The sequence below is a fragment of the Coffea arabica genome, chromosome 2c (assembly GCF_036785885.1).
Source record: "Coffea arabica cultivar ET-39 chromosome 2c, Coffea Arabica ET-39 HiFi, whole genome shotgun sequence".
In the NCBI taxonomy this organism is placed as follows: domain Eukaryota; kingdom Viridiplantae; phylum Streptophyta; class Magnoliopsida; order Gentianales; family Rubiaceae; genus Coffea; species Coffea arabica.
The window spans coordinates 2,173,724-2,197,224 of record NC_092312.1 but is presented as its reverse complement, the minus strand read 5'-3'; the positions used below and the strand labels follow the sequence as shown (position 1 = coordinate 2,197,224).

At 37.2% G+C, this 23,501-nt stretch overlaps 3 protein-coding genes across 13 annotated transcripts; 2 read left to right on the top strand and 1 right to left on the bottom strand.

Moving 5' to 3' along the window:
- The first annotated feature begins 2,023 nt into the window (after positions 1 to 2,023).
- On the top strand, positions 2,024 to 6,385 carry LOC113725002 (short-chain dehydrogenase TIC 32, chloroplastic). 2 transcript variants are annotated; one of them, XM_027247946.2, is made up of 8 exons: positions 2,024 to 2,322; positions 2,638 to 2,869; positions 3,058 to 3,137; positions 3,310 to 3,463; positions 4,233 to 4,311; positions 5,253 to 5,337; positions 5,737 to 5,783; positions 5,898 to 6,385. In XM_027247946.2, the coding sequence occupies exons 1-8, from the start codon at positions 2,217 to 2,219 to the stop codon at positions 6,060 to 6,062; spliced, it is 948 nt and encodes a 315-aa protein (XP_027103747.2). In that variant the 5' UTR covers positions 2,024 to 2,216; the 3' UTR covers positions 6,063 to 6,385. The 2 variants fall into 2 exon arrangements, with proteins under 2 accessions (XP_027103747.2, XP_027103746.2); XM_027247945.2 differs by having other exon boundaries at positions 5,250 to 5,337.
- A 776-nt stretch (positions 6,386 to 7,161) lies between these two features.
- LOC113725000 (short-chain dehydrogenase TIC 32, chloroplastic-like) lies at positions 7,162 to 16,924 on the top strand. 2 transcript variants are annotated; one of them, XM_027247944.2, is made up of 8 exons: positions 7,162 to 7,697; positions 8,759 to 8,990; positions 9,849 to 9,928; positions 10,103 to 10,256; positions 10,766 to 10,844; positions 11,179 to 11,263; positions 11,379 to 11,425; positions 16,483 to 16,924. In XM_027247944.2, the coding sequence occupies exons 1-8, from the start codon at positions 7,592 to 7,594 to the stop codon at positions 16,594 to 16,596; spliced, it is 897 nt and encodes a 298-aa protein (XP_027103745.1). In that variant the 5' UTR covers positions 7,162 to 7,591; the 3' UTR covers positions 16,597 to 16,924. The 2 variants fall into 2 exon arrangements, with proteins under 2 accessions (XP_027103745.1, XP_027103744.1); XM_027247943.2 differs by lacking the exon at positions 16,483 to 16,924 and adding an exon at positions 11,888 to 12,276 and having other exon boundaries at positions 7,165 to 7,697.
- LOC113724999 (mitogen-activated protein kinase kinase kinase YODA) lies at positions 13,786 to 22,132 on the bottom strand. 9 transcript variants are annotated; one of them, XM_027247936.2, is made up of 13 exons: positions 21,699 to 22,132; positions 20,897 to 21,512; positions 20,032 to 20,599; positions 19,168 to 19,905; positions 17,846 to 17,933; positions 17,651 to 17,713; positions 17,202 to 17,362; positions 17,033 to 17,108; positions 16,128 to 16,187; positions 15,920 to 16,039; positions 15,510 to 15,740; positions 15,305 to 15,396; positions 13,786 to 15,030 (listed from the first exon to the last, which is right to left on the bottom strand). In XM_027247936.2, the coding sequence occupies exons 3-13, from the start codon at positions 20,586 to 20,588 to the stop codon at positions 14,523 to 14,525; spliced, it is 2,694 nt and encodes an 897-aa protein (XP_027103737.1). In that variant the 5' UTR covers positions 20,589 to 20,599; positions 20,897 to 21,512; positions 21,699 to 22,132; the 3' UTR covers positions 13,786 to 14,522. The 9 variants fall into 9 exon arrangements, with proteins under 9 accessions (XP_027103737.1, XP_027103738.1, XP_027103740.1 ...); XM_027247937.2 differs by having other exon boundaries at positions 20,897 to 21,072; XM_027247939.2 differs by having other exon boundaries at positions 20,897 to 21,011.
- Positions 22,133 to 23,501: the final 1,369 nt, after the last annotated feature.

Below are 23,501 nucleotides of genomic sequence, written 5' to 3'. Positions count from 1 at the left end.
CTTTATTACCAGATTCAATCAAAACCATTTTTTTTTCAATGGTTTCGTACACGCCGAAGTAGTTTTCTTTTCTCAACATCTTTATTATCAGATTCAATCAAAACTATCCCTACCAACTACAAACAAATGTAAAAGCATTTTCTTCATTACAGTATCACAATTTTCTAGTGTATTGACATGTGACACTTTTCCATCACAACTACAACCTGCGCTGCCTAATCTCCGGCATCCAAATTTTGTTACACTTACACGTATTCAATTTGCCTGTATCACACTTTTTTTTTTTTTTTTTCCTGACGGAGTGGGATCAATCCTTACGGAGCTCGACTAATCCCACTTTGACTCGGAAGGAGAGGCCCTATCCTCCCGAACACGATAATCACGGAACTCGGACCCTTGCGGGCACTAGACACCAGCTCCTAAGGAGGCTTGCTGAGACCAACTGAGTTGTCCATGAGGGACAGACAATTTGGTGGGAGACAAGGTTTGAACCCCTAACTTCCCACCCATAAGGAGAAGTGGTGGTTAATTTGCCTGTGTCACTCGAGGACTTGTGAAAATTACACACCAATTTTACACCTATGTCCTTAATAACAAGATCAATAAACAAGTAACATACTTTACAAATCGCGTTCAGCCCCATTCATTAATTTTTCATGAAATGCTCTTCACCCCATTCATAATTAGCGGTAGCATTGGCCCTCCCTTGTCTTTACAATTACATGCAATTAGTGATTATTTTTTGTTTGTTGAATTGTTAAGCAATTTTTATATGATTGTTTTGTAGAACTCTCTATAATTTGTAAAGATAAGGACTTGTGGTGTGGTTCGCATAAGATGTTAAAAAGAAATTGATGGATTTTATTTGTTTTTTGAACTTGAAAATCGTAATAAATGTGTTAGAACCTTTTGACAATTAAAACTATTGTGGATTTTTGTAAAGGCCTTTACAATTTGGAAAGACAACTTCTATGGTCTAAACTAAATTTTAAAAGGATTAAAAATAATTGTAAACTCTATAATATTATTTAGGAAAGCTTCAAGAAGTGTTAAGCTAGTGAATGGTATGTAGTATAGTTATGTAAATTTTAATGCTTAAAATGTGTAAGTATTATTTGCACTAATTGCTTTCGCAGAGTTGGAAGTAATTAATTTGAAAAGATAGTAATTTTGCATGAAAAGATAAGATATACACAATATATTTGCAAAGAGTGAAAGTCATTATTGTTTTTGTATAATTTAAAAGTACTGTATCCTTGCTCAAACCCTTTGTAACAAGAAAATAAGTAAAACTTTTTATTTGTATGACAAATCGAGGGAAAAAATTTATCATTTTTACATTTTAAGGTAGTCATACATTGATGTTTATTAGTTTGTCAAACCATTTATTTAATTTATAACATCCTATATACAAAAAAAAAAAAAAATTTACAAATGACAATACATGCTATTTGTCATTTGAAGCTAAGGAAAATGTTAAAGTAAAAAATTTTACGTAGAGTAAAAAATGCTATTTATTTTTATTTTTATTATTATTATTTTCTTCAGTCCATTTATTCATACTCGTCGGAACTATTCTACGCAGGTGACCATAATTCCACAACGGATCTTCTGTCCTACACCCTGTGTCACTTTTTATCCCATTCTTTATTATATTGCTATTTCTTCTATATAAACGTCATGTTTTAGTTCTTTTTTGTTTTCTTAAAATTCAATAACTGTTAATTGAATAATACACAAAATTTAACAAACTCAAAAAATAAAAATGCATAAAAAATGAGTTTTGTTATGAATTTTCTGCTATATTTTTAATTTGCTATTATATATTGCTTTTTTGAAGCTGCTGTATTTATTTTTTACTGAATTAACAGTTATTGAATTTTATAAAAACAAAAAAGAACTAAAATATGATATTTATGTAGGAGAAATAACAATATAATAAAGAGTGAGACAGAGAGTGGCATAGGATGTGGGAGAGAAGATCCGTTGCGTCATAATTCCTTAATGTAATTAATGTCCTAACGCGTGTCTCGCCCACGTTGGGCATCCTACGGTAGCATAGACAGAGCCACAGGGGCGTCCAGCATCAATTCATCACGGTATGTGATTAAGGATTAGGAACCTTTTCATGGGTACATAAGGCCTCCAACTCCACCTCGTCTTCTTGTTCTTCTTGGAATTTCTGCAGCTTCGCTAATTACTACGATTGAACAAAGATGTGGCTTTTCAAAAGAAAAGGGCCATCTGGGTTCTCATCCTCTTCCACTGCTGAGGAAGTCACGCAGGGGATTGATGGCTCTGGTCTCACTGCCATTGTCACAGGTCCTCCACTTGCTATTATCTCTCCTTTCCTTCTCAATTGAACCTTTCTGTCCACATTTTGTTTTATTAAATTTTTCGGGTCCTTAGATTTCTTTATTCGTTTATTCTTCTTTTCTTTTGTGGAGACGTGAATACTGCTCCAAAAATAGTCTACTAGTTTTGTTGCCCTTCAATTTGTTTATACTCGTCTAGTACATCAGTACTTTCGTTTTCGTTTTCTTGTTCATGGCTGTGGGCCTTTATGATTGATTAAGAGTATCAGTTTGAACTTTGAACGCATGGAATGACGTAGTATAATAACAAACAAAATTGCAGGGGCTTCAAGTGGTATTGGTGCTGAAACAGCTCGTGTTCTTGCACTGCGTGGCGTCCGTGTTGTAATGGGGGTCAGAAACATGGCTGCTGGCCAAGAGGTTAAAGATGCAATTGTTAAGGAAACCCCTGAAGCTAAGGTTGATGTCTCGGAGTTAGACCTCAGTTCACTTGCATCTGTGAGAAATTTTGCAAAGGACTTTAAGTCGTCTGGCCGTCCCTTGAATATCCTAATGTAAATAAATGCTATCTATACAGCAATCAGACTCTTCTAACTTTGTCTCCTCTCATCTTGTCTCTTTATTAAGTGCCTGGTATTTTTTTTGCGATTTTGTAAATTTTATTTGCTTATAATTTGCTTATTTGTTTATTCATTTTTTGTTTTTGACTCCTGGGATTGGTCTTTGTCTTTTCTATGTTAAGTAATAATGCTGGAGTCATGGCGACCCCATTCAAGCTATCCAAGGACAACATTGAATTGCAGTTTGCCACAAATCACTTAGGTAGGTCCTATTCTTTATGGGACAAACCGTTCACTGCAGCAAGTTGAATTGCATCCACAAATTTTGTATGTTCAAATTTTTTAGCAGTAATTGGATTGGAACTCAGCATAGTTCTTGTTGACATCAACACTTTATCTTCATTACCATCTTTAGTTTTGTATCTGTTATGCAGGTCATTTTCTTTTGACTAACTTGTTGTTGGACAAAATGAAGAAAACATGTCATCAAACTAAGAGAGAGGGAAGGATAGTGATTGTTGCATCAGAAGCTCACCGCTATCCCTATCGTGAAGGTGTGCGTTTTGATAAAATCAACGACCAAGAAGGGTAAGCTTGTGGTTGCCAGTGCTTAATTGTGTTAACATTTCTATATGTTATTCTGTTCTAGACTCTCAAACCATAGTTTATCATTTTTTTTTTTTATGCCAAAGCTTCAAACTCATGTCTGTAGCTTGAAGGTACTACCATACTGAGAATCTGTTTCTTCTATCTCCTTGTTTTATAAAATGGTGCGTGTGTTTTTCCATGTGGTGGTTGAGACTTGGATTTTTGGGTACTCTTGAGAGTCCAAACAGCCGCCTACCTGTCAAAAGTAAAAACCATTCATGCCCATGTCTCGAACTGCTCATCATGCGAACAAGTAGACTTAGGAAGTACAAAATTGGAGATTCTTCTTAGGGAGTTACTGAGTACATCTCATGCACTACAAAATAGTAATACACAAATAAATGGCATGCAATTTTCTCGTGTAAATGGGGATAAACATAAAGCAAACTCGTCAAAGTATTAAGTTAGAACTATTTTACAGGTAGTGTAGGAAAAAATCATAACTGTCATTTTCTAGAAGGTAATTGTGAAGAAGGAGAAGCAGGATTATGGGAAAGTGAGGGGATAGCCCTCCACGCCTTGCCTGTGACATTATCATGTAGAAACGGTAAGATTTTTAGAGAGCTCCCTCAATTAGAAAAAGAAAAAATTGTTTATGAAATTTGTGTAGAATTAATAAGGGATAGTGTGTAGGGAGGTAGTGCGGGGAGGTTTTTTGACCATCATTCTTGAAAAACCCCTCACATGTTCTCACACTTTTATGCTGCAGGTACAGCAGCTTCTTTGCTTATGGTCAATCAAAGCTTTCTAATGTGCTGCATGCTAATGAGCTTGCCAGACGGTTAAAGGTTGTAGATTCTGACTTTGATTCCCTTGAAAGTTGAAACTTCTAGCATTTTTCTGAATTTAAACCCTTAGGAATTTTCTTCACCCATTGGTTGCCGTAGATATTGTCTTTTATCCAGTTTATATCTTGAGGATGTTTACACTTGCCTTTCTTAATTTAGGCACCTCAAAATTTTGTGCATCCCTGGCAAATTTTAGTGTTTCTTTCCCTGGCAAATCAAGGACTGAACATGATAGGGCTTTAGAACTTTATAAGATGCATTTCTTACTCATAGCTCGTCTCCTTCTCATTGGCAGAAATGGTCGGCCACTATAACATGATATGTCTCCTGTGCGAGATTTCTCTGTTCATTGTTATCTTAGTAGCATGAATAATACTTCTTTCTAACAACTAGAGGTGGAGATGGATTCTAGGTCTCCAAAAGAAGGCTTCTGTTAGCTTTGAATTCAATTGATTTTTAGGTTGGTACTAACTTATGCTGTGTAATATTATAATTCAACACCAAACCTTGGATTCATTTGTTTATGAGCTTCTTGCCACCAACTACAAGATGAAGTATGTGGCAAGGGTAAACAAAAAAGGATCGGTAGAAAAAAGTCTTTATGGTCAAATATTTGACCACAGCAACATGGTGTCTTAACTGCAGCCGATGTTTCTATTCCTTCAATCTTGGAATCCATGGCTTGCTTCTTGTCGCATAATTATGAGCCCTTTAAGAACCATGACAATCTCAATTGTATATTACACCCATTCAACTTTTCTACAGGCAGTACAAGTGCTTCAGAGAAAAGGGGAAGTTTTCAAAAGCAATAGCAATTATGGTTAACTTAATTGAATGAACATTGTCATTTATGTGAGATGTTCTTCTGTAAATTGTCACAATGACTAAATCAATCAATCAATCTCTTCCATAAAACAGTTTGATGATTTGTTTCTTAGCAGGAAGATGATGCAGACATAACTGCCAACTCACTTCATCCTGGAACAATTACAACCAACCTTTTCCGTCATGCTGGCATTTTAGGAGGTACTCCCAAACTTATTTAACTGTATGGGTTTAGCCTTCTGAATGGTGGTTTTGTTTTATTGTATTATGCCTTGTTCATGCATACTTTAAAAAGCTCAATTAGCTTCAAATTTATAGTAGCAAGCTACCTTGTCAATCCTTGCATTGGCAGTTGTCAGAAGGGCCAGGTGTTCCTTGAATTTCTGTTCGGTACACCAAGCCCTACTGGCCCTGCTACGATCAAACATGTGTGATGTTGATGACGTTGTTAGGGGATGGTATTTTGTGCCTTAAACCCTAAATCCTGGCTGGAGAATGTTATTTTATGTCTTGAAATCATCAGTGGAGATCTTGTCTTGATGTAAACATCTCAAAAATGTGGGGTCTTTCTCATGTACCTGCTTTTTTGATCTGATGCAGGCCTTGCAAGTACTGTTGGAAAATATGTGCTCAAAAACATTCCACAAGTAAGTTATGCCTCGTACTGAAATCATAATGGCTCACGTTTGTGTTAATTTGTTAAGGCTGTCACCAAAAAAGGTGTTAACTATTTGTTACTCCCTCCACTGACCTGGTACCAGGGAGCATCGACAACATGCTATGCAGCATTGCATCCGCAAGTCAAAGGAATAAGCGGCGAATATTTTGGCGACAATAACATAGCTAAAGCAAGCTCAATGGCCATGGACGCGGATCTGGGAAGGAGACTCTGGGATTTTAGCGTCAGCTTAACCAATCCCAAATGATTCCTGAGAAGCCAAATCTTCCCGGACAAAAAAAAAACCCTACGTCTTCATGCGATAACACAGCCTCTATTATGTTCGTGGCTTTCCTACTTAGCAGGCTTGCTCCTCCATTGAGGAGTATGGCATCATGCATGTTTTTTCATGCGTCGTTCGTGGTGAAGCAAGCGGTACTCCGTTCCTCTTGATCTGTAATAATGCTGTTAAGAGTAGATGATGTCTAGTTGTCCCTGGCTATGCTTTAGTTGAATTAGTCCGTCCGTCCGTCCGTGCTCATTTTGGGTTCAGTCTTCCCCGAACGAACGTTGCAAGACTTTTCGCTGTTACTTTAGTGGTTTCACCTTATTTTATCCGTAACAACTAACAACATTGAAGAACGATGTTCGGTATATCGGCAGAAAACATTGAAGGAAAAAAAAGGGGATATTCGACCTTTTCAAGGGCAAAGCGCAGAGTTTGACCGAAAAAAAAGAAGGTAGAATCAGACCTAGTTATAAATCACTCGAGAATCTGATGAAGGATGATGTTGTATCACTATCTGCATAATTATATGAGGTTGCTTTCCATCCTGAAATGTGAAACTCTGAATTCAAACTTGACCTTAAATTCGAGTCTAATCGAGCTGCTCGAGTTTGAGCCAATTCAATCTATAAAAATTAAAAAATAATTATTTTATTTTTGAAATGAAAAATATTATGGATATATATATCTATAATTTTACTATTAAAATAATACATAAATACATACAGACACACGCTTATGAAATCTTTTCCTTCTATTTTTTTCTACTCCCAAACAAGGGTCCTGTTTGCTTGCAAGCGAGTTTTTTGAATGTTTATGTAAAATTTTACTGTAACTTACTGTACAAGTTGTAGAAAAATTTTTGAAGTGTGTAGATTTTTAAATATTTTGAAGTGTATAGTTTAAAAATTTTGAAAAGTTTTGTGAAATTATTGTAGTTAAAATTATTAAAAAATTTGTAGCAGATAAATTTGATCAAAAACTTACTTGCCAAACAGGGCAAAAGTATAGCAATTACTTCGTGCTTTTTCTCTCTAAAAACTCCAAACAATGTGAAAGAATATAACAATCTCTCCTCGTCTTTGTTTTTCGACTCAAAACTCTCTCTTCTTCTCTTTGCTATCCTAAACTCCCAAACTAGGTGTCATTCATGCTAATAACACAACATGAAACTACTAAACCTATGCATCGAAGCGAAATTTTGGAGCGTCAGCGATTATCGGATTCAATTTGCACATACAATACATAAACTGATCTCCGTTTGAATTCCAACTATGCACGAGGATAGATAATAACGTGCAAAATCATGTATCCCAAGATATATTGCAATTTCATTACAACTACGAAGAACAACTCCCTATCAATTGCAGAGAATTCTGACCCGAGAAAGTCAATCTTTGAATTACTTGAACCCCTTGTCTCTGGTTCCTCTTGCATTGGTGAATCTTCCCGTTTACTAGTATTTCCCAAGATTAAAAAAAAAAAAAGAAAAAAGAAACAAAAGATAAGATATGTGGTTGTTTAGCAGAAAAGGGCCATCTGGGTTCTCAGCAGCCTCAACAGCTGAGCAAGTAACCGAAGGGATAGATGGCTCTGGTCTCACTGCCATCGTTACAGGTCAGTTTCTTACCTTTTCTGACAAGTTCAAACTAATTAAATAGATATTTCTTCCGGCCCGTTGTTGTAGTATTTCTGCGATATTGTCCCGTTGTTTGAAAGCACAAAATTCATAAACAGATTGTTTAAATTGCTTGCCAGCTGCCCATATGCTCGCTTTGGTGGTTTCTGGTGTCTAGAGCCTTTTTGGGGGGCTTTGACTTGGGGTAATTTTGCTGTGTCCAACTTCTTGATTCTCTATTAAAGACCTTTCAGGTCAAGATAATGATTTTAGCATTGCAAGGAAATCAACCCATGGAGTTTGGGCTGTTTGGCTGCATTGTTAACTCGTTTCAAGCCGTGCTCTTTTGAGAAATTATACAATTAACCTCATACCATCACTGACCTGTTTGTGGAATTTGAGCACAACTCAATAAGCCAATACTTAAACAAGATACGGTCTTTCGACTTTCAAGCTTCTCAAGCTGGACCGTATGACTAAATTATGCTCATCCAAGCCAACTCCGAGAGTAAGGCAGCAAATTTTCATTGTTCGTAGAAATACCTTGAACCCCCAATCTCTCCTTCTTTTTGCTGGCAGATATGCCTTAGATATCCTTGATATTACATTCATGATTTTGGAGGCAATAGTTATTCAGCCTTCCTGTATTCTATTCTCTATATTGTTGTATCCCATCCTCAGAGATAGATCAGTCTGTCTGGATAACTGCTATATTTGTAATTTACACTATGGAGGCTTCGCATGAGACTAGTACTAGAAGTAGTGAAGTAATGATACGTTGGTGCAGAAGGGAAATTTGACTTTCAATTTTCCTTTGCATGAAGCAACAGTATCTTTATAAGATCCCAAAAAAGGATATACCAATAATATAAGGTTTGGTTTTTTTTGTTTAACTCACATGAGTGACTGTTTTGAAAGTTCAATCAACTATACAATCTCCATGCCAATGATTTTTGTATATGAATTTGCAAATGTATCCTCAAGGTTTAACATCTCTTTGATAAATTCTCTTTTTCATAAAATGTACCTATGTACCTTATTTGTTTATCAACCCCTATAGGAGCATCAAGTGGTATTGGAGCTGAGACAGCGCGTATTCTTGCATTGCGTGGTGTCCATGTGGTTATGGCAGTCAGAAATATCTCTGCTGGGAGGGAAGTCCAAGAAGCTATAAGGAAAGAAATCCCAAATGCTAAAGTTGATGCCATGGAACTGGATCTTAGTTCAAGTTCATCAATCAAGGGCTTTGCATTAAAGTTCAATCACTCAAACCATCCTCTGAACCTTCTCATGTATGATAATAGCTTAGTATGTTTATGCGTGCTTTTCAGTGTCCTTGTTTTCTATCTAACCACATGTTTTTGGTTGTCTTATTCATCCTTTCATGGGTAGCTGTCTTATTCATCCTTTGATAGGATATGAATAAGAAATCCTCTTTCACATGTTCTCAACTTGGCCAATTCCATTTTTCTTGAATTAGCTGTTGGAATCTATTTAAATTACTTAAGGACTTTGTTCCACATCTTTCATCATTTAAGAGTTCATGCCTTCATGGTTTATTAGGCTGCCATATATGGTTATGGACTCTTGTTGCAAGAAGATGAATTCCCAGTAAAAATACCTGATGTGGAAACAGCCAATTACCCTATAGCTTTTGCCTGGTTGGGGTATTGTGTTGAATACTTGTGTTCCATCAACATTTATAACGATATTCAAATGCCTAAGATCTAAACTACAACTTCTCTCAGACTTCATAGTTCATACCTACTGTGCTTGTTAAGTGTATAATGATGTTTTTTCCACTTGAACATGCATCTATAAATTCCAAGGTGAGAATTTGCTGAACCCAAAGGCCAGAGTGATAACTGATCAAGCTTTTTAGTTGTGAAGTTAGATAGTCTAGATAATCAACTTGGTCAAATTCCTTTTCTTCTCCTTTCCTCTCCCCTCCTCATCTCTTCCTCTATCTCAACATGTGAAGACATTTTTGTTGCATATATATGTCAATACAAGTGTATAGAGCCTAACTGTCTTTAAGCATGATGAAGTCTATATTCTATAGTGTAATTTCTGAGTTTTCTTAGATGAGACTGAGTATAGAGATTTTGAAATGTGCACGCAATAAACAGCCCTTTTTCTTTTTCTGCTAGTAACAATGCAGGAGTCATGGCAACACCATTCATCTTATCGAAAGATAACATAGAGCTACAATTTGCAACAAACCATATAGGTAAGGTGTATGGGTAAGGTACTAAGTTTCTCATGTTCTCTTTTAAGGTAAACAGCACCGTGTCCAAGCATTTTTCCATTCATAATACAAGTTTCATTTGTCTGAATAGCTGTAGTAATACATAGCGCCCACGAGTTTAGTTAGATTCACTTCACAAAATCTATATTCTTACAGGTCATTTTCTTTTGACAAACTTATTGCTGGAAACCATGAAAAAGACAGTTCATGAAAGTGGCAGAGAAGGAAGGATTGTCAATGTCTCATCTCGACGGCACAAATTCTCTTATCCTGAAGGGATCCGCTTTGACAGAATCAATGATGAATCTGGGTAGACTATACTGTCCCTTACAAATAGCTGAATATTTTATTTCGAAGTCAGATATTTGTTCTGCCACATACTGTGCATCATCTGATTGTTTCATGAAGTTGTCATAAACTGATGCCAGAGACCAGTAACATCTTAGGAATTCGATAAATTTTAAGATTATAATTTCTAATAGATGAGCACATTGGTCAAAGGACTGCACAACTCAGATGCTATTGCTGCTTGTTTGCAGCTGTTGTGCTATCCAGAAAATGTGGGAAACAAATGTTTACACTTGCAAAAAGTGAATAAGTTTTGAAGGAAAATGATCCCCGCCTCTGAAAGAAAATGCAGTCCCCACAATCACTCAAGTATTTCAAATGGCAGGCTTTTTAGAAAATGTTTTAAAATGGTTGCTGGTGAAGTTTGAGGCTAAATCCATGTTTTGTATTCATGAATATGTGTTGATAATATCATGAGGTAATTTCAATGTCCAGAGCTCAGGTTTCTCTTGTGTGCAAATACTTGCGCAGGTACAAGAGTCTATTGGCATATGGTCAGTCAAAACTTGCCAATGTATTGCATGCTAATGAACTGTCAAGGCGTCTGAAGGTATGCGACTTCATTGTAGTTTGGAAGTTGTGTACTTCATGTTTGAAACTCCTAAATGACATTCATCAAGCATCAGATATAGTCCATCTTTTCATTTTTAACCAATCTGGTTGACTTGGACACAGAAGAGTGCATTGGTAATTTGTCTGATGAAGCTAGAAGAATAGCTAGCTAGCATAATGTGGAATACAAGAAGTATATCATGAAAGCCAGCTCTCTCTCTCTCTCTCTGTCCTCCCCTGGCAATATATATATATATATATATATATAAGAAAAAATACCTAAAATATGTTCCATTTCAAGCTTAACGATCTAAGGTAATATCTGTAAATAGGAAGATGGGATTGAGATAAGTGCAAATTCTCTTCATCCAGGGGCAATCGCCACCAATCTTTTCCGTCATTTCAGCATTGTTACAGGTAATTTCTTTTGACTCTTCAATGGTGTTTGATATTATTTATCAGGTTTCTTGTACAGGACCAACCTGGCTGCCTGAAATTTGACTAAATGCAGTAGTTTTTGTGTTTAATGCAGGCATTATTGATGTCCTAGGCAAGCACATCTTGAAAACCGTCCAGCAGGTAGATGCCATTGTACATTTTTGTGCACTGTATGTGTTTTCTGTTCATGCTTCTGGCTGTGAACATTAAGTCAGTCAAAGACAGTTTGCCAGTTTCTAAATTTATATACGACAATGTAAATTAGGGTGTTTCGACCTTGCATACAAGGGTATTAAAAAAAATGAAAGAAAAACTCAGGTGCAGATCCTTCAATTCTTTTTAAGGTACTGAATCAGGCAAAACTCGAACAAATTCAAAACCAGCTCAGAATCTTGTTCCCAACAATTATGGCAGCCACATTAATAGTTGCTTAATAGTAAAGGGTCTCATTTAAATCTTGGACTTGTGCTTGTGTACAAAATTTTTCTGCCTCAGAATGTGAACCATAATTAGGAAAAGAAGAATAGATTTAGGTAAGTGTTCCATGCCGTAAGTGCCTTCTTGCTCCGTGTATGTACTAAGGTCAGGGGAACTTGATTGCAGGGAGCTGCAACAACATGCTATGTGGCTTTGCACCCACATGTTAAAGGTGTAACTGGCACATACTTCTCAGACAGTAACGTAGCTGAACCGAGCTTACAAGCTAAGGATATTGAATTGGCAAAGAGATTGTGGGATTTCAGCTCAACTTTGATTCACCAGTCTGACCCTTAGATCTTGAGTCTAAAGAGAGATTGGGGAAACCGGTAGTTAAGGATGGCAATTTAATTAGTACACTTGGCAATGAAACAGGTTCGGTGCATGTGTTTGTAACCCCTCGTTTCTAATTATTGTAGGGAATAATTTCGGAAACCTCCTTGAGGTTTTTGACAATTTCACTCGGATCCCTCCAATTTTAGAAAATTACACTGACCTCCTTCGATTCAACAAAATGACTACAATACCCTTTATTTAATAGATAATTTACCACATAAGTGGGACACAAAAACCAAACCAAAAGTAAAAGAAAAAAATAAAAACTTGCAACAATTCGTCATCGTTTTCAATCCTATTTTAATTAATAACAGTTTCTTTTCTCTTTCCCAAATTTTTTTCTACTTATTATGATTCTCTCCTTCTTGGTTATAACCACAGAGTCTCTTCCACCCATTAACTACACTGCCATGCAAACCTACTTAAAGTGTTTATTTTTTGTCTACTTCTCTCTTTTTGTGGTACTTAACTATTAATGCCTCTTGTTTATTTCTTCTCGTATTATAATTTGCATACATTAAAGAATCAAAATTTTCAAAATTACAAATTGAGGGAGCAAATGAAAATTTCATGGTCAAATTAGATGGAGAAGATGAAGATGGTTGTGATAGAGGGAAAAAATGAAATTAATGGGCTATGGTTGGAAGACAAAAAAGGACGAATTTGGATTATGCTATTATGTCTGTTACATACTACAATCTAATATCTTTATTTGGTTTCATTTTTATTTCATTTACAAGTATTAGTGGTGGTTTGTTATAAAGATTAGTTTCTCTGTTCCTAACGCCATTAGAATACGGGGTTGCTCTTGGCATGGGCATCAACAGTGATTGGTCAGGTTCTTTTTTATTCAAGGAAGATGATAAGCAATAGGTGTTGGGTTCATAAGTTGAGGTGTGAGATTAGTCAATAGATAAAATATGGTGTTAATTTGGGGCGGGAAGCTTTTTGAAGGTATTTTAGTTGGTGGTGATGATTATGGTCGATTTGTAGAGAAAGTGATTCGGGTAGAGTTTGGGATTTTGATGCTGCCCAAATTGATAGGATTTGGGGATTAAGTTGGAGTTTGCTTGTACAGGTTGATGAGGTTTTGGGTTTATAATTATCGTGAAAGCATAGTAAATGTGGATGAAAGTGTTTGTTACTTTTTTTTTTTTGGTTAAATTGATCGCTAAACCTTTTTTTTTCACTTCTTTTGATGTATGATATTGCATAAGGGTATTTTATCATACTTAAGTATAATTCTAACCTCATGGGTCTATACTGTTACTTAAACAGTAAAAGTAAGGGAGGTCAGTGTGATTTTCTAAAATTAGGGGGAGCTGAGTGAAATTGTCAGAGGTGTTTCTGAAATTATCCCTTATTTTAGAGATTCTGACAGACCCGATCCTATAATTATTAGATAGATAGATCACTTTGCTTCAGATCTCTCATCCCCTTTCCTAATGTCACAGCCTCGGGTCGAAGCCCTCTGCATGTTAGAGCTGCATATTAGAGCTGGTTATTAGAACTGTTTTTCTCTTCTTAGGCGGCAATATACATATTAGAGCTGGTTATGAAGCGCCACTGCCGAAAGGGTCAGACAGAAAACGCACAAAAGAGAGAGCCTTTGTTAAACACCCTTTAAAACAGGAGACACTACAATTTTTCAGTTTGTAAACACAGGGAAAGCGGAAGGCACGTATAAATTAGCTTCTCATCAGCAACTACTCAAATTTTTTAGCAGATGTTGTCTTGATAAATAGAACCACATGCCAGAGCCTAAATGCGTGTTGGCCTTGCGGACACATGAGAAAAGATTTGCTGCAATCTTGACTGTTTCAATGGCAAAATCCGAACAAAAGTCTGGGTTTTCCCATATTATGTACAGCAGTTGCAGACCCTCAAGAAAAATGCAGTCCTAGAGCTACTTCTTGTCCAGGCTTACCATTTCTTCTCTTCTATCTCGTTAATGAATGTACAATTCTGCTACCACAAATTTTATAGCGAAGGATCAGCCAGCTATACATTGAATCACCCAATCCAAGTTCGCTGAGCAATCACCCTATCAATCAGACCTTAGTCAATGAAGTGTGTAAATTATAAGCACTCTCAACTTTGTACAGGCCGATCCAAGGTAAAGTGGTACCATTAGCCACAGTGAATCTTCCTTTTGCTGGGATAGAGGGTCAATTCTAAAAGTGCATGTTGTTCAGGTCATTTCTGTTTTCCGCTGAGCTATTTTATGGACGAAGGACAAGCTTTCAGTCAAGCAAAATTGATTCCTCGTCAAGCCACCAGATCTTCTGAAGATGTCGCCTTATTTTGTGGTCAAAGGTCCTTATTATGCCAATTCAAATGTCCTTACGAACTGTAAGCAATTCTCTGAACTTAGTGACAGTTGGGTAAGCATCCCGAAGAGAAATGCCTCGAAAAGAAAATCAAGTTATACTCCATTTGTGCGGCCGGTCAACCGGGATCGTGAGTTAAGATCCAAAGATGGATTCAATTTCACTGGATCCCCTAACAACTGCTGAGACACACGATCTGCTAATACTGACTGTCCATCATGAAGTTCTCCAAAAACAGGCCTTCCAAACTGCTTTGACAGAGCATCATTTTCACTAGATGTAAGATCCCGAAAAGCAGATCCAGCCTGCATTCCCCGAAACATATCAGAATCCCAATACAAGGGGCCATTGATGTAGGGACTTTGTGGAGTCTTAGGAACACTTCCAAAACCTTCTTGCAGGTACGTTGACTGATTAAGATGTTGAAAAGGGACAGCACCAGCACCCCCTGATAGTGGTGTTGATGAGCCCGATGTGGTCCGAGGGCTTGATATAGGTGAAGGAGACATCCTCCCATTTAGGTGTGGAGGTGACCTTGGATGTAACAGAGGGCTTCCAATTGGAGAGACTGGGCAAGATATATTCCTTTGGATGTGGATGTCACTGGAAATGAAAATTTCCATCAGTGAAAGCTACAGATAAAAGCCACGTAAGATTGAACCTATTGCAGTTATTCCTAAAAAACTACTATTTACTATTAACCTATTTCCATCAGCTAAAGCTACAGATAAAGCCGCGTAAGATTGAACCTATTGTAGTTATTCCTTAAAAAACTACTATTAACTTCTATGCTTTCACTTTTTTTTGGTTTTTACTCTTTTTTTTTTGTGGTGTTTGGGGAGGGGGGGGGGGGGGAAGATGATGGACAAGGATGGACCTGGAATGGAAATTGGATTTTGATACTCTGGAAGAGTGTATAGCAAGCCTTTCTGATTCTGATGTTGGGAGATTTCTACCATGTTCAATCCCCTGAAGATGATAATTAGCCACAGAGAAAGCACGAAACTGTTACAGATGGCAAAAAAGTAGAGCATTTACATATACTTGTATAACTAAGAGGACTAGGATAATAAAAATAATACCGGAGACTTTGCACCATTGGCAACCACAGATGTTGGATCAGTAGATGCAAGAGGTTTATCCAAAGGAGCAGCATTTTTCACAAATGGGTGATCCAAAAGCTGAGCAGCTGTAGGACGATGAAGTGGATTCCGCTGCAAACACTGCCTCACAAAGTCCTTTCCTTCCTCTGAGAGGTCATCAGGAATTGCAGGAAGTTCTTTACTATTCCCAATTTTGAACATGGCAGCAACCTTTAAACCAGAATGAGAAAAACATCCATAAAAAGATGCACAAAAGCTGAACTGGATTTTCAAGTTTAAAGCATGCTAAACCTTCGTATATACTAGATATGCTCTTTTTCATGATAGCATTAGTATTTATGGAAGATATACATCATATATTCAGCAATCTGAGTAACCAAATTACTGACCCCTTCATACTGGCTCCAAGGTGGCTTAGCAGTAGCCATTTCCAAGACAGTACATCCAAGACTCCAGATGTCAACAGCAAGATTACAACCATTCGAATTTTTTATAACCTGAATGAGCAGCTGAATAGAAAATTTAGGATCGGAGAACTAGCAATGGAGCCATGATCATGAGCTTAAGATGCAACATGAGAAACTACTGACTACTGACCTCAGGTGCCATCCAGTATGGGCTTCCCTTAAAAGATAATGGACATGATTGCCCTGTAATCTGCACAGTGGAAGATTTTTAAAGGGCTGTAGTTAATTACAGCTACCAAATAAATTGATTATCAAAGTCTTCAATTGCAGAATTAAAATAATGAGAGGGAAATGTAGTTAAAGGCACAAAGCACACTATGGTGTGTCATAATATTCTTAGTTATTAAAAAAAAAATTTCAGCTTCAGCATACAACATACGGAGGTAAAATTTTGAATTTGAGTATCAGTTTTCTCAAGTGTGTCCATGCTTTGCAACAGATTACTCTCTCACCCATGGCTAATTATAGCTTTAACTGAATGGCAGGTTTCCCAAATAAATAATGAATTGATGAAGATTCAGCAAACAGAAAATCCGATTCATCAATTTCATTTTATCAAGGAAAAAACTAACTGGAGGGGAAAAAATAATCTCAATTAATACAGCGATCTGGCCAAGAAAAGGGAAGATGCAAGAACTAGAGGAGGACCAAGGTTCCAGAGAAACATGAGAATTGAGAGCGTTAGGGGGAGGGAAGTGAGGAGAAGGGCAGGAAGCAAGATGATTGCAATCTTGTTGCAGCTTGCGCATTTTACGCTTTGGCCATACTTCATTATCCGCCCTGGCTCTGCTTTTAAAAAAAAATTTTGCAAGACCTGCACCTCATTGCACTTTTGTCGTTCTTAACTACTATGCTTGTAGCTTGAAATGTGAACCATGGTACCAATCTTCTTCTTTGTATCCAGAAATGAAAAAAAAAAAAAAACAATACTATATTCACCATAGCTGGCATTTTCTAGTAGCGTGTCATCCTTTAGGGTCAAGTGCTTTTTAATAGATCTCATAAAAATGAAAGAGCGCTCGTGGCTAGACTTACATGCTTTGCCATACCAAAGTCTGCCAACTTAACACGACCATTCGGGTCCACAAGGATATTTGCCCCTTTAATATCTCTGCCAATCAAATGCAGCAGCATTAACTAAAAGATCAGGCCATTCAGACTTGCTATTTCAGAATCTGATACAAATGAAGTCAATAACTCTTACCTGTGGACAGTATTTTTTGTATGTAAATATGCAAGACCAGACAAAATTTGTTGAGTGTAACTGCGTATAGCTGATTCTCCAAATTGTCCATATTCTTGTAAAAGCTTGAAGATGGAACCACCAGATACATATTCCAAATATATATATAGCTTATCACCAACCTGGTCAAGGAAAAAGAAGCTGTAAATTTGACTTCATGACAGACTAAATACTGCCAGAGGATACACAAAGCACCAAGTCAGAACTAATTTGTCATTTATAACATTACAACTTCAAAGCTATTGACAAATTTATCAGATGAAAATCCTAAATATCACATACTTCTGAGAAGAATTAACCATTCGACATTGTTACAATCAGATTACATTGTGCCCAATGGAGACGTGTAAAAGAATTTATAAAGTTGTATGCATCAGGTGTCAACAAGAAACTGCAGGAACAGCACTGACCGTTTCAGACCCATAATACTGTACAATATTTGAATGCCTCAGACGGCTCAGCATAATAATCTCCTGCATTTTTTCCAAAAGATTGAAGAAGAATCAATGTTAGACATATATACCAGATAAACACAATGCAACAGATCTCAAGCATGTTTAATACAGAATTTATCTTTCCACATCTATACCAGCATATGAACTTACTTGTCCCAATTGCTTTGCACTTTCCTTGGACTTTGCATCATCTGAGAACAATGTGACCTCCTTCATTGCACACATTTCACCACTTTCACTGAACAGATGGTAAAGTTGAAACATGCAACAGATTAATCAATGAAAATCAATTCAAATGAACAATTGTAAGGTATAAACATGCAACTGCAACTACAAAATAAAGTGCAGTCAACATAGTCCAAAATGACCAAGAAATTCTCAGTACAAATACTTAGGAGCCGCTTGGTTCAAGTTTAGGAATCGGAATTGTAATTGGAATCATATACAAAAAATTAGTATTTGTTTCGATTGGATTTTGGTCAAAGGTATCAATGCAATAACAAGCGTTTGGTAGATATTTGTCAGGAATGGATATTACATTAAAATTTGAATATTTTATCATTTTTTAATTTCTTTTCTTTTAAATTTCTTTTGTTCTCTCCTTTTTGTTCTTAATCGAATTGCAGGGCATCCTTCTTAACCGAATTGCAGAACTTCATAGTGACCATTGATGGATCAACTGGTATTTTTCTTGGACTTCAAGATCAGAAAATCTGTTTTCGTAAACCCCACTTGTAACTTGAAGATCATTAGATCTAGTTTCTAAACAACTTAAAAGAGAGAGAGAGAGAGAGAGAGAGAGAGTGGGGTTTTGCAGCCCCTCACTCCACCACCTAACTCCTCCATTGCAGCCATACAACCCCCAAAAAAAATGAACAACAACTGTTATATGGAGATTATAACTAGAAAAGAGAACAATTTTGTCTTAATTTGAAAAACCAATCAAGATGAGATTCTTTGGCCAACAAAAATTACTCTTAACATTTCAAAAGCCGTCGTCAGCTATGGAAAATTGGAAAAAAGAGGCCTGCTACACCGGTAGGAGAGAAATTAGAAGATTGCAATAAGTGGGATAGAGGGAAGGGATTGGGGGGTCTGATATGGGGAAGGAAGCAAATCGGAGAATGCGATGAAAATAGAAGAGAGATGGTAAAGCAGTGCGTGAGATGAAATAAAAAATATTATTATTTATTAGCTTTGGAATCAGACGTGGGATTTCACAAAACCCCCCAATTTGGTCAGGAATTGAGAGTCACCATTTTCTTAGCATTCATTCCAAAATCTTGAATCCGATACCTATAATCCAAACACTAACAAAGGACTTGATTCAAATCCTTGATTCCCATACCCTTAAACCAAACGCCCTGTTAGTAGTCAGAACTTTAAATGAAACAACAGCAAATATTCACCCATTGCGCCACATAAGAACAAGTGCAACAGAGAAAAAAAAGAGAAAGAATTGATCTCTTTACCTGTTAAAACCAACATAAACGTGTCCAAAAGTGCCTCTCCCCAACAACTTTCCTTTTTTCCAGCGTGAGCCAGGGCTTGCAAGATTTTCTGCTCGGCCTGGACTACGTGGTACTGAGGGAGATGTTGCAGCTGAATTTGAATGAGAAAAAGGTGAAGAGTTGGAAATTGTCACAGGAGGAAGTGGCAAACGGTGACTTTGTTGTTTCCCATCATCGCTCCTGTTTGTCTGTGATTCATGTGCTCCCCCTCCAGCTCTTGGATGAATTGGGGTGACGGCTCCACTATGAATTCTGGAACTAGGACCAGGACTTGTCTTTCTGGGACTAGGAATTGGAGAGTACTCAGGGCTGCCCCTACTAGGCTGCCAAAATAGTTGCCCAGACATATCACCTCCCATTGAATTATGTCCAGAATTCTGACCTGAGCCCGGACTTGAACAGTGGCCAGATCCAAGTAACGGAAGGTCTGGATAGGGCTTTCCAAGCCAGAATCCAGAACCTGTAACTTGGTCATTACCGAAAGCTCTCATTGGACTTCTAGAAGGACTTGACATTGAACTATCTGGAGCACTGCAAAAGGCACCATGACAGGGAACGTGCAGATTGGGGACATGACTACTAAGAGGTCTTCTTTTAGGCGGTGAAGACAACACACTTTTATGAGTCAAAAGATCAACTGCTCCAGGTGATCCTCTTGGGCTTTTCAGTGCTACTGGAGACTGATCCTTAATAATCATGCTTCAAAACAGGGTAAAAAATTTTTGTAAGTCAGGGATAAACAAAATTTAAACAAGCTAATGAATAGAGATTATTAGTGCCAACAATGGACAAAATTTAACCTAAAGACTTAATGTGACACCATACCTTGAGGGGCTGCCAGTGGCAGTTCTGCTCCCAAGCTCATAGTCAGATTCCAGAGGACTACGCTGGCGTGAGTCTGTTTGATCATCACTCTCAATGGAGCATTCACTAGAAATAGAAGCAATGACCAGTTCTTCATCTAACTCTGCAGAATCTGTTACATGCCGTATGCAGGCAGGCCTTGGAAGTGGAAGAAATGATGATGGCTTGGAGCTCTTTTCCACTTTTGGCTTTCCTGAAGAACTGATTCCTGAATCAGTGCGCAGTACACTTGCAGGTCGCAGACCTGGTAGGGGAAGTGGTTGGGCTTGTGGCCTTTCGGCAAAACTCTGGCATCTTGATACATGCTTTGAAGGTGATGGTGACCTTGATTCCGCTCTGGACTGAGACCCTTTTTCAGAAAATGTGTCACTGCTCCGTCTTCTAGACCCTCCTGATCTACCAGTAGATTTACTTTCAGATGGAAACTTAAGCTTCCGGTGTAATGTGTCAATAATGCTTTCTCTTGTTGGTTTTTTCTTTGCTTCTTTTGATGATGACTTCCCCCACCATGAAGGCATATTTTCTGATGCTAAATAGTCACAAAATCATTAAGAACCAAAGCAAATATACACAATAGATTCATTAATAACCAACTCCCTTATAAGAAACAACTAGCAGTTTCAAATTGGTATGATTCACGAAAAGCATTATAGTTCTTTGGCTAAATAAGGTTTTCATGATTTTCCTGCCTTTCTATTTCACATGGAACAAGATTCTTAAAATTCAAACCACAGATCAACTAGCCAGCACGGTAGATGTAGCTGACTGTCTACAAGTTCTAAGCAACATGATCAGAATGATCGTCCCAACATCTAAAATTATCAACCTGTTTAGCTGTTCACTTGGCATGCAAAGTCAATGCTTCAGGATTAGTGCAGGATCAGTCGTGAATGCATCTGCCCACTTGACTCTAATGGAAGTCTTTCTCCTTTTAGGGGGACCTGGGAACAAGTCTTCTTCCAAGTCAACCCAAAAATGAATGTGGAACACGCCTTTCCAAAGCTTCAAGAAAAATCAGAAAGGCCTACGTAAATCCAGAATGAAGAAAACTAAAGTAATGAAGAATTTCCTGAGAGTATTTTAGAGACTGGAAAAACAGGATCTCGAAGTGCTTCACTCTCCTCTTCTTGGCTCAAGAACTACTCATATACCCAGCACATTTTCACACTTCTGCCTCATATTTGGCCTTTTCATCAAAACTAATCGAACAATATAGGCATTCTGAGCCAAAACAAAATTGAACACGTACCCAAAATTCCAGCTTCATTGAAAGTTATGATACTTCACTATTTATCCGTGAAGCCTTTTTAACTTTCTCCGGAAATTTCATCTTGTACTCTTGGTGGTATCTCTCTCGGAATTTTCCGCTCAAGAAAAAGGAAAAAAAAATAGAAAAAAGAGAAGACAACTAACCAAATGATCCTGCTACACTGATCTTTTTCCTGATGAATTAGGCAAGCGGCTTTAAGTTCGACATCACAAAATCAAGCAATTTATTACAGATCTAACCCATACATTACGAAATCATTAATGAAAAAAAATTTTAACAGTGAAGCATCATACCACTGAAGTTAAGAGATAAAATATTAGCAAAAATATAATAATAATAATAATAATAAAAAACTCACCTCCAAGTTGTACGCTTTCACATAGCTTGAGCAGACTGGCGCTCACCGAGATTTAATTTCTAATCTACTGCGAAAACTTGCTAAAAAGGTTAAAAGAAAAAAAGAACCCTAGTTCGCAGATGATAATGGCGTAGATGTGCATACATGAACTGCGTGAGAGTGTGGGTGTTAGAGAGTGAAGAATGTGTTTGATTCAAAAGGAATCCAAATTTGGGAAGCTTTGAGGAGATCGCGTGAGATGAAATGGAGAAAGACACAAATTTAAAAAAAAAAAATTAAAAAAATTGTCGACTTCTAAGTTGCAACAACATCTACTGCTACTGCTACTTACTTACTCACCCGGTAGTAGTAGTAGTAGTAGTATTAGTGTGTGTGTGTGTGTCTGCGTGTGTATGGGACTTTGGGGAGGCAGCACTCGGCAGTAACAGCTAGTACGAGAAGTTGTTGTTTTGAGCGATGGATGGATGGATGGATTTTATTTTTAGCATTTACTATTCAAAAAGAATTATAGATTTAATAATCAAAAAGCAAAATTACTCTCTCCCTCTCTGTCTCTGTCTCGGCCCGCATTAATTAAATCTGATTCCACTCGTGTTTATTTCCGTCCAGTAAGAAGCACGAGAAGAAGAAGAAATAATTTCCTTTCATTTCTATCTTTAATTTGTTCAGTCTATATTATTGTGACTCCTTTTTTTTTTTTTTTGTAATACGTGTGTCTCAAAATTTCTCCATGAAATTTATTTGTTTGGATTGCAATTTTCTGAAATTTTGGTAGCAAATATACTATAATAATTTGATATATGTGAAGTAAAAAAATGATTGAAAAATATATTGACGGAAGCGTATAAATTTTTTTGGTGAAAACTGGCTTTCCAAACAAGGTTACGGGTATGGCTTTTAAGATTTCAATAGAAAATAAATTAAATACAAATCCCCAAAACGAAACCAAAAAGAAAATGAATGATTTAGAGGGTTCCACACGTTTTATCCAATACTATATATTTCTAGATTATAAATTGTAAAATAAAGAAGTTATTTCACTGCAAATGGAATTAACCCCAAAAAAAATCTTTATGGGGGAGAGATGAGGAGAAAAAAGGTTAATTTTAGAACATGTATATATTGTTCTGTATTAATCTAGTTTTTTATTTCTTTTGGAGACTAGCTATATTGAATAAGAGTTGAAAAAGTATTGCATGTTTTTATATACTTGCATAAGAAATAATCAGATGCTAACCCCACAGAGAAACCTCATCCAGCCAATTGGTGACAGGAAGGGCTCCCCATGGACCTTAAACCCAGACTGTCCTTGTGGGCCGATTTTAGCGATGTCTTCTACGTCGTTTGAGCTTAGTGGTGTGTGTGTTTTCTCTGACGTTTGTGAAAGAAAAAAACCAGACTTCTAGCCAGGGTGTGCGCGGGAGGGGGATGGGTGCACCGTCCCACATCGAAAAATTGTGGGGTAGTTACTCTGGGTTTAAGTTCCATGGATAGCTTTTCCTGTCACCAATTGGCTGAATGAAGTTTCTTTGTGGATCCCACTTAGACTGTCCTTGTGGGCTGATTTTAGCGATGTCTTCTGCGTCGTTTGGGCTTAGTGGCGTGTGTGTTTTCTCTAACGTTTGTGAAAGAAAAAAAAACCGGATAAAGACGGATTGGGCAGATGCGAGAAAGCAAGTGACCTGCGGTCTTTACATTATTCCACTGCCAAATTTAGCGTCTGTCTTCTCCTCGATGACCGATGACGGATGAAAGTTAACATGATTGGTAGCACAGCCCAAATCAACGTAACGGGTAACGAGT

Coding starts and splice junctions, on each gene's coding strand:
- LOC113724999 (XM_027247936.2), bottom strand. CDS start 20,588: ATGCCTTCATGGTGGGGGAAGTCATCATCAAAAGAAGCAAAGAAAAAA. Junction 17,363..17,650: donor AGTATTATGGGTCTGAAACG/GTCAGTGCTGTT, acceptor TTCCTTGACCAG/GTTGGTGATAAGCTATATAT. Junction 16,040..16,127: donor CATACTGGATGGCACCTGAG/GTCAGTAGTCAG, acceptor TTTTCTATTCAG/CTGCTCATTCAGGTTATAAA.
- LOC113725002 (XM_027247945.2), top strand. CDS start 2,217: ATGTGGCTTTTCAAAAGAAAAGGGCCATCTGGGTTCTCATCCTCTTCC. Junction 3,464..4,232: donor AAAATCAACGACCAAGAAGG/GTAAGCTTGTGG, acceptor TTTATGCTGCAG/GTACAGCAGCTTCTTTGCTT. Junction 5,338..5,736: donor TCATGCTGGCATTTTAGGAG/GTACTCCCAAAC, acceptor GATCTGATGCAG/GCCTTGCAAGTACTGTTGGA.
- LOC113725000 (XM_027247943.2), top strand. CDS start 7,592: ATGTGGTTGTTTAGCAGAAAAGGGCCATCTGGGTTCTCAGCAGCCTCA. Junction 8,991..9,848: donor CATCCTCTGAACCTTCTCAT/GTATGATAATAG, acceptor TTTTTCTGCTAG/TAACAATGCAGGAGTCATGG. Junction 9,929..10,102: donor ATTTGCAACAAACCATATAG/GTAAGGTGTATG, acceptor ATATTCTTACAG/GTCATTTTCTTTTGACAAAC.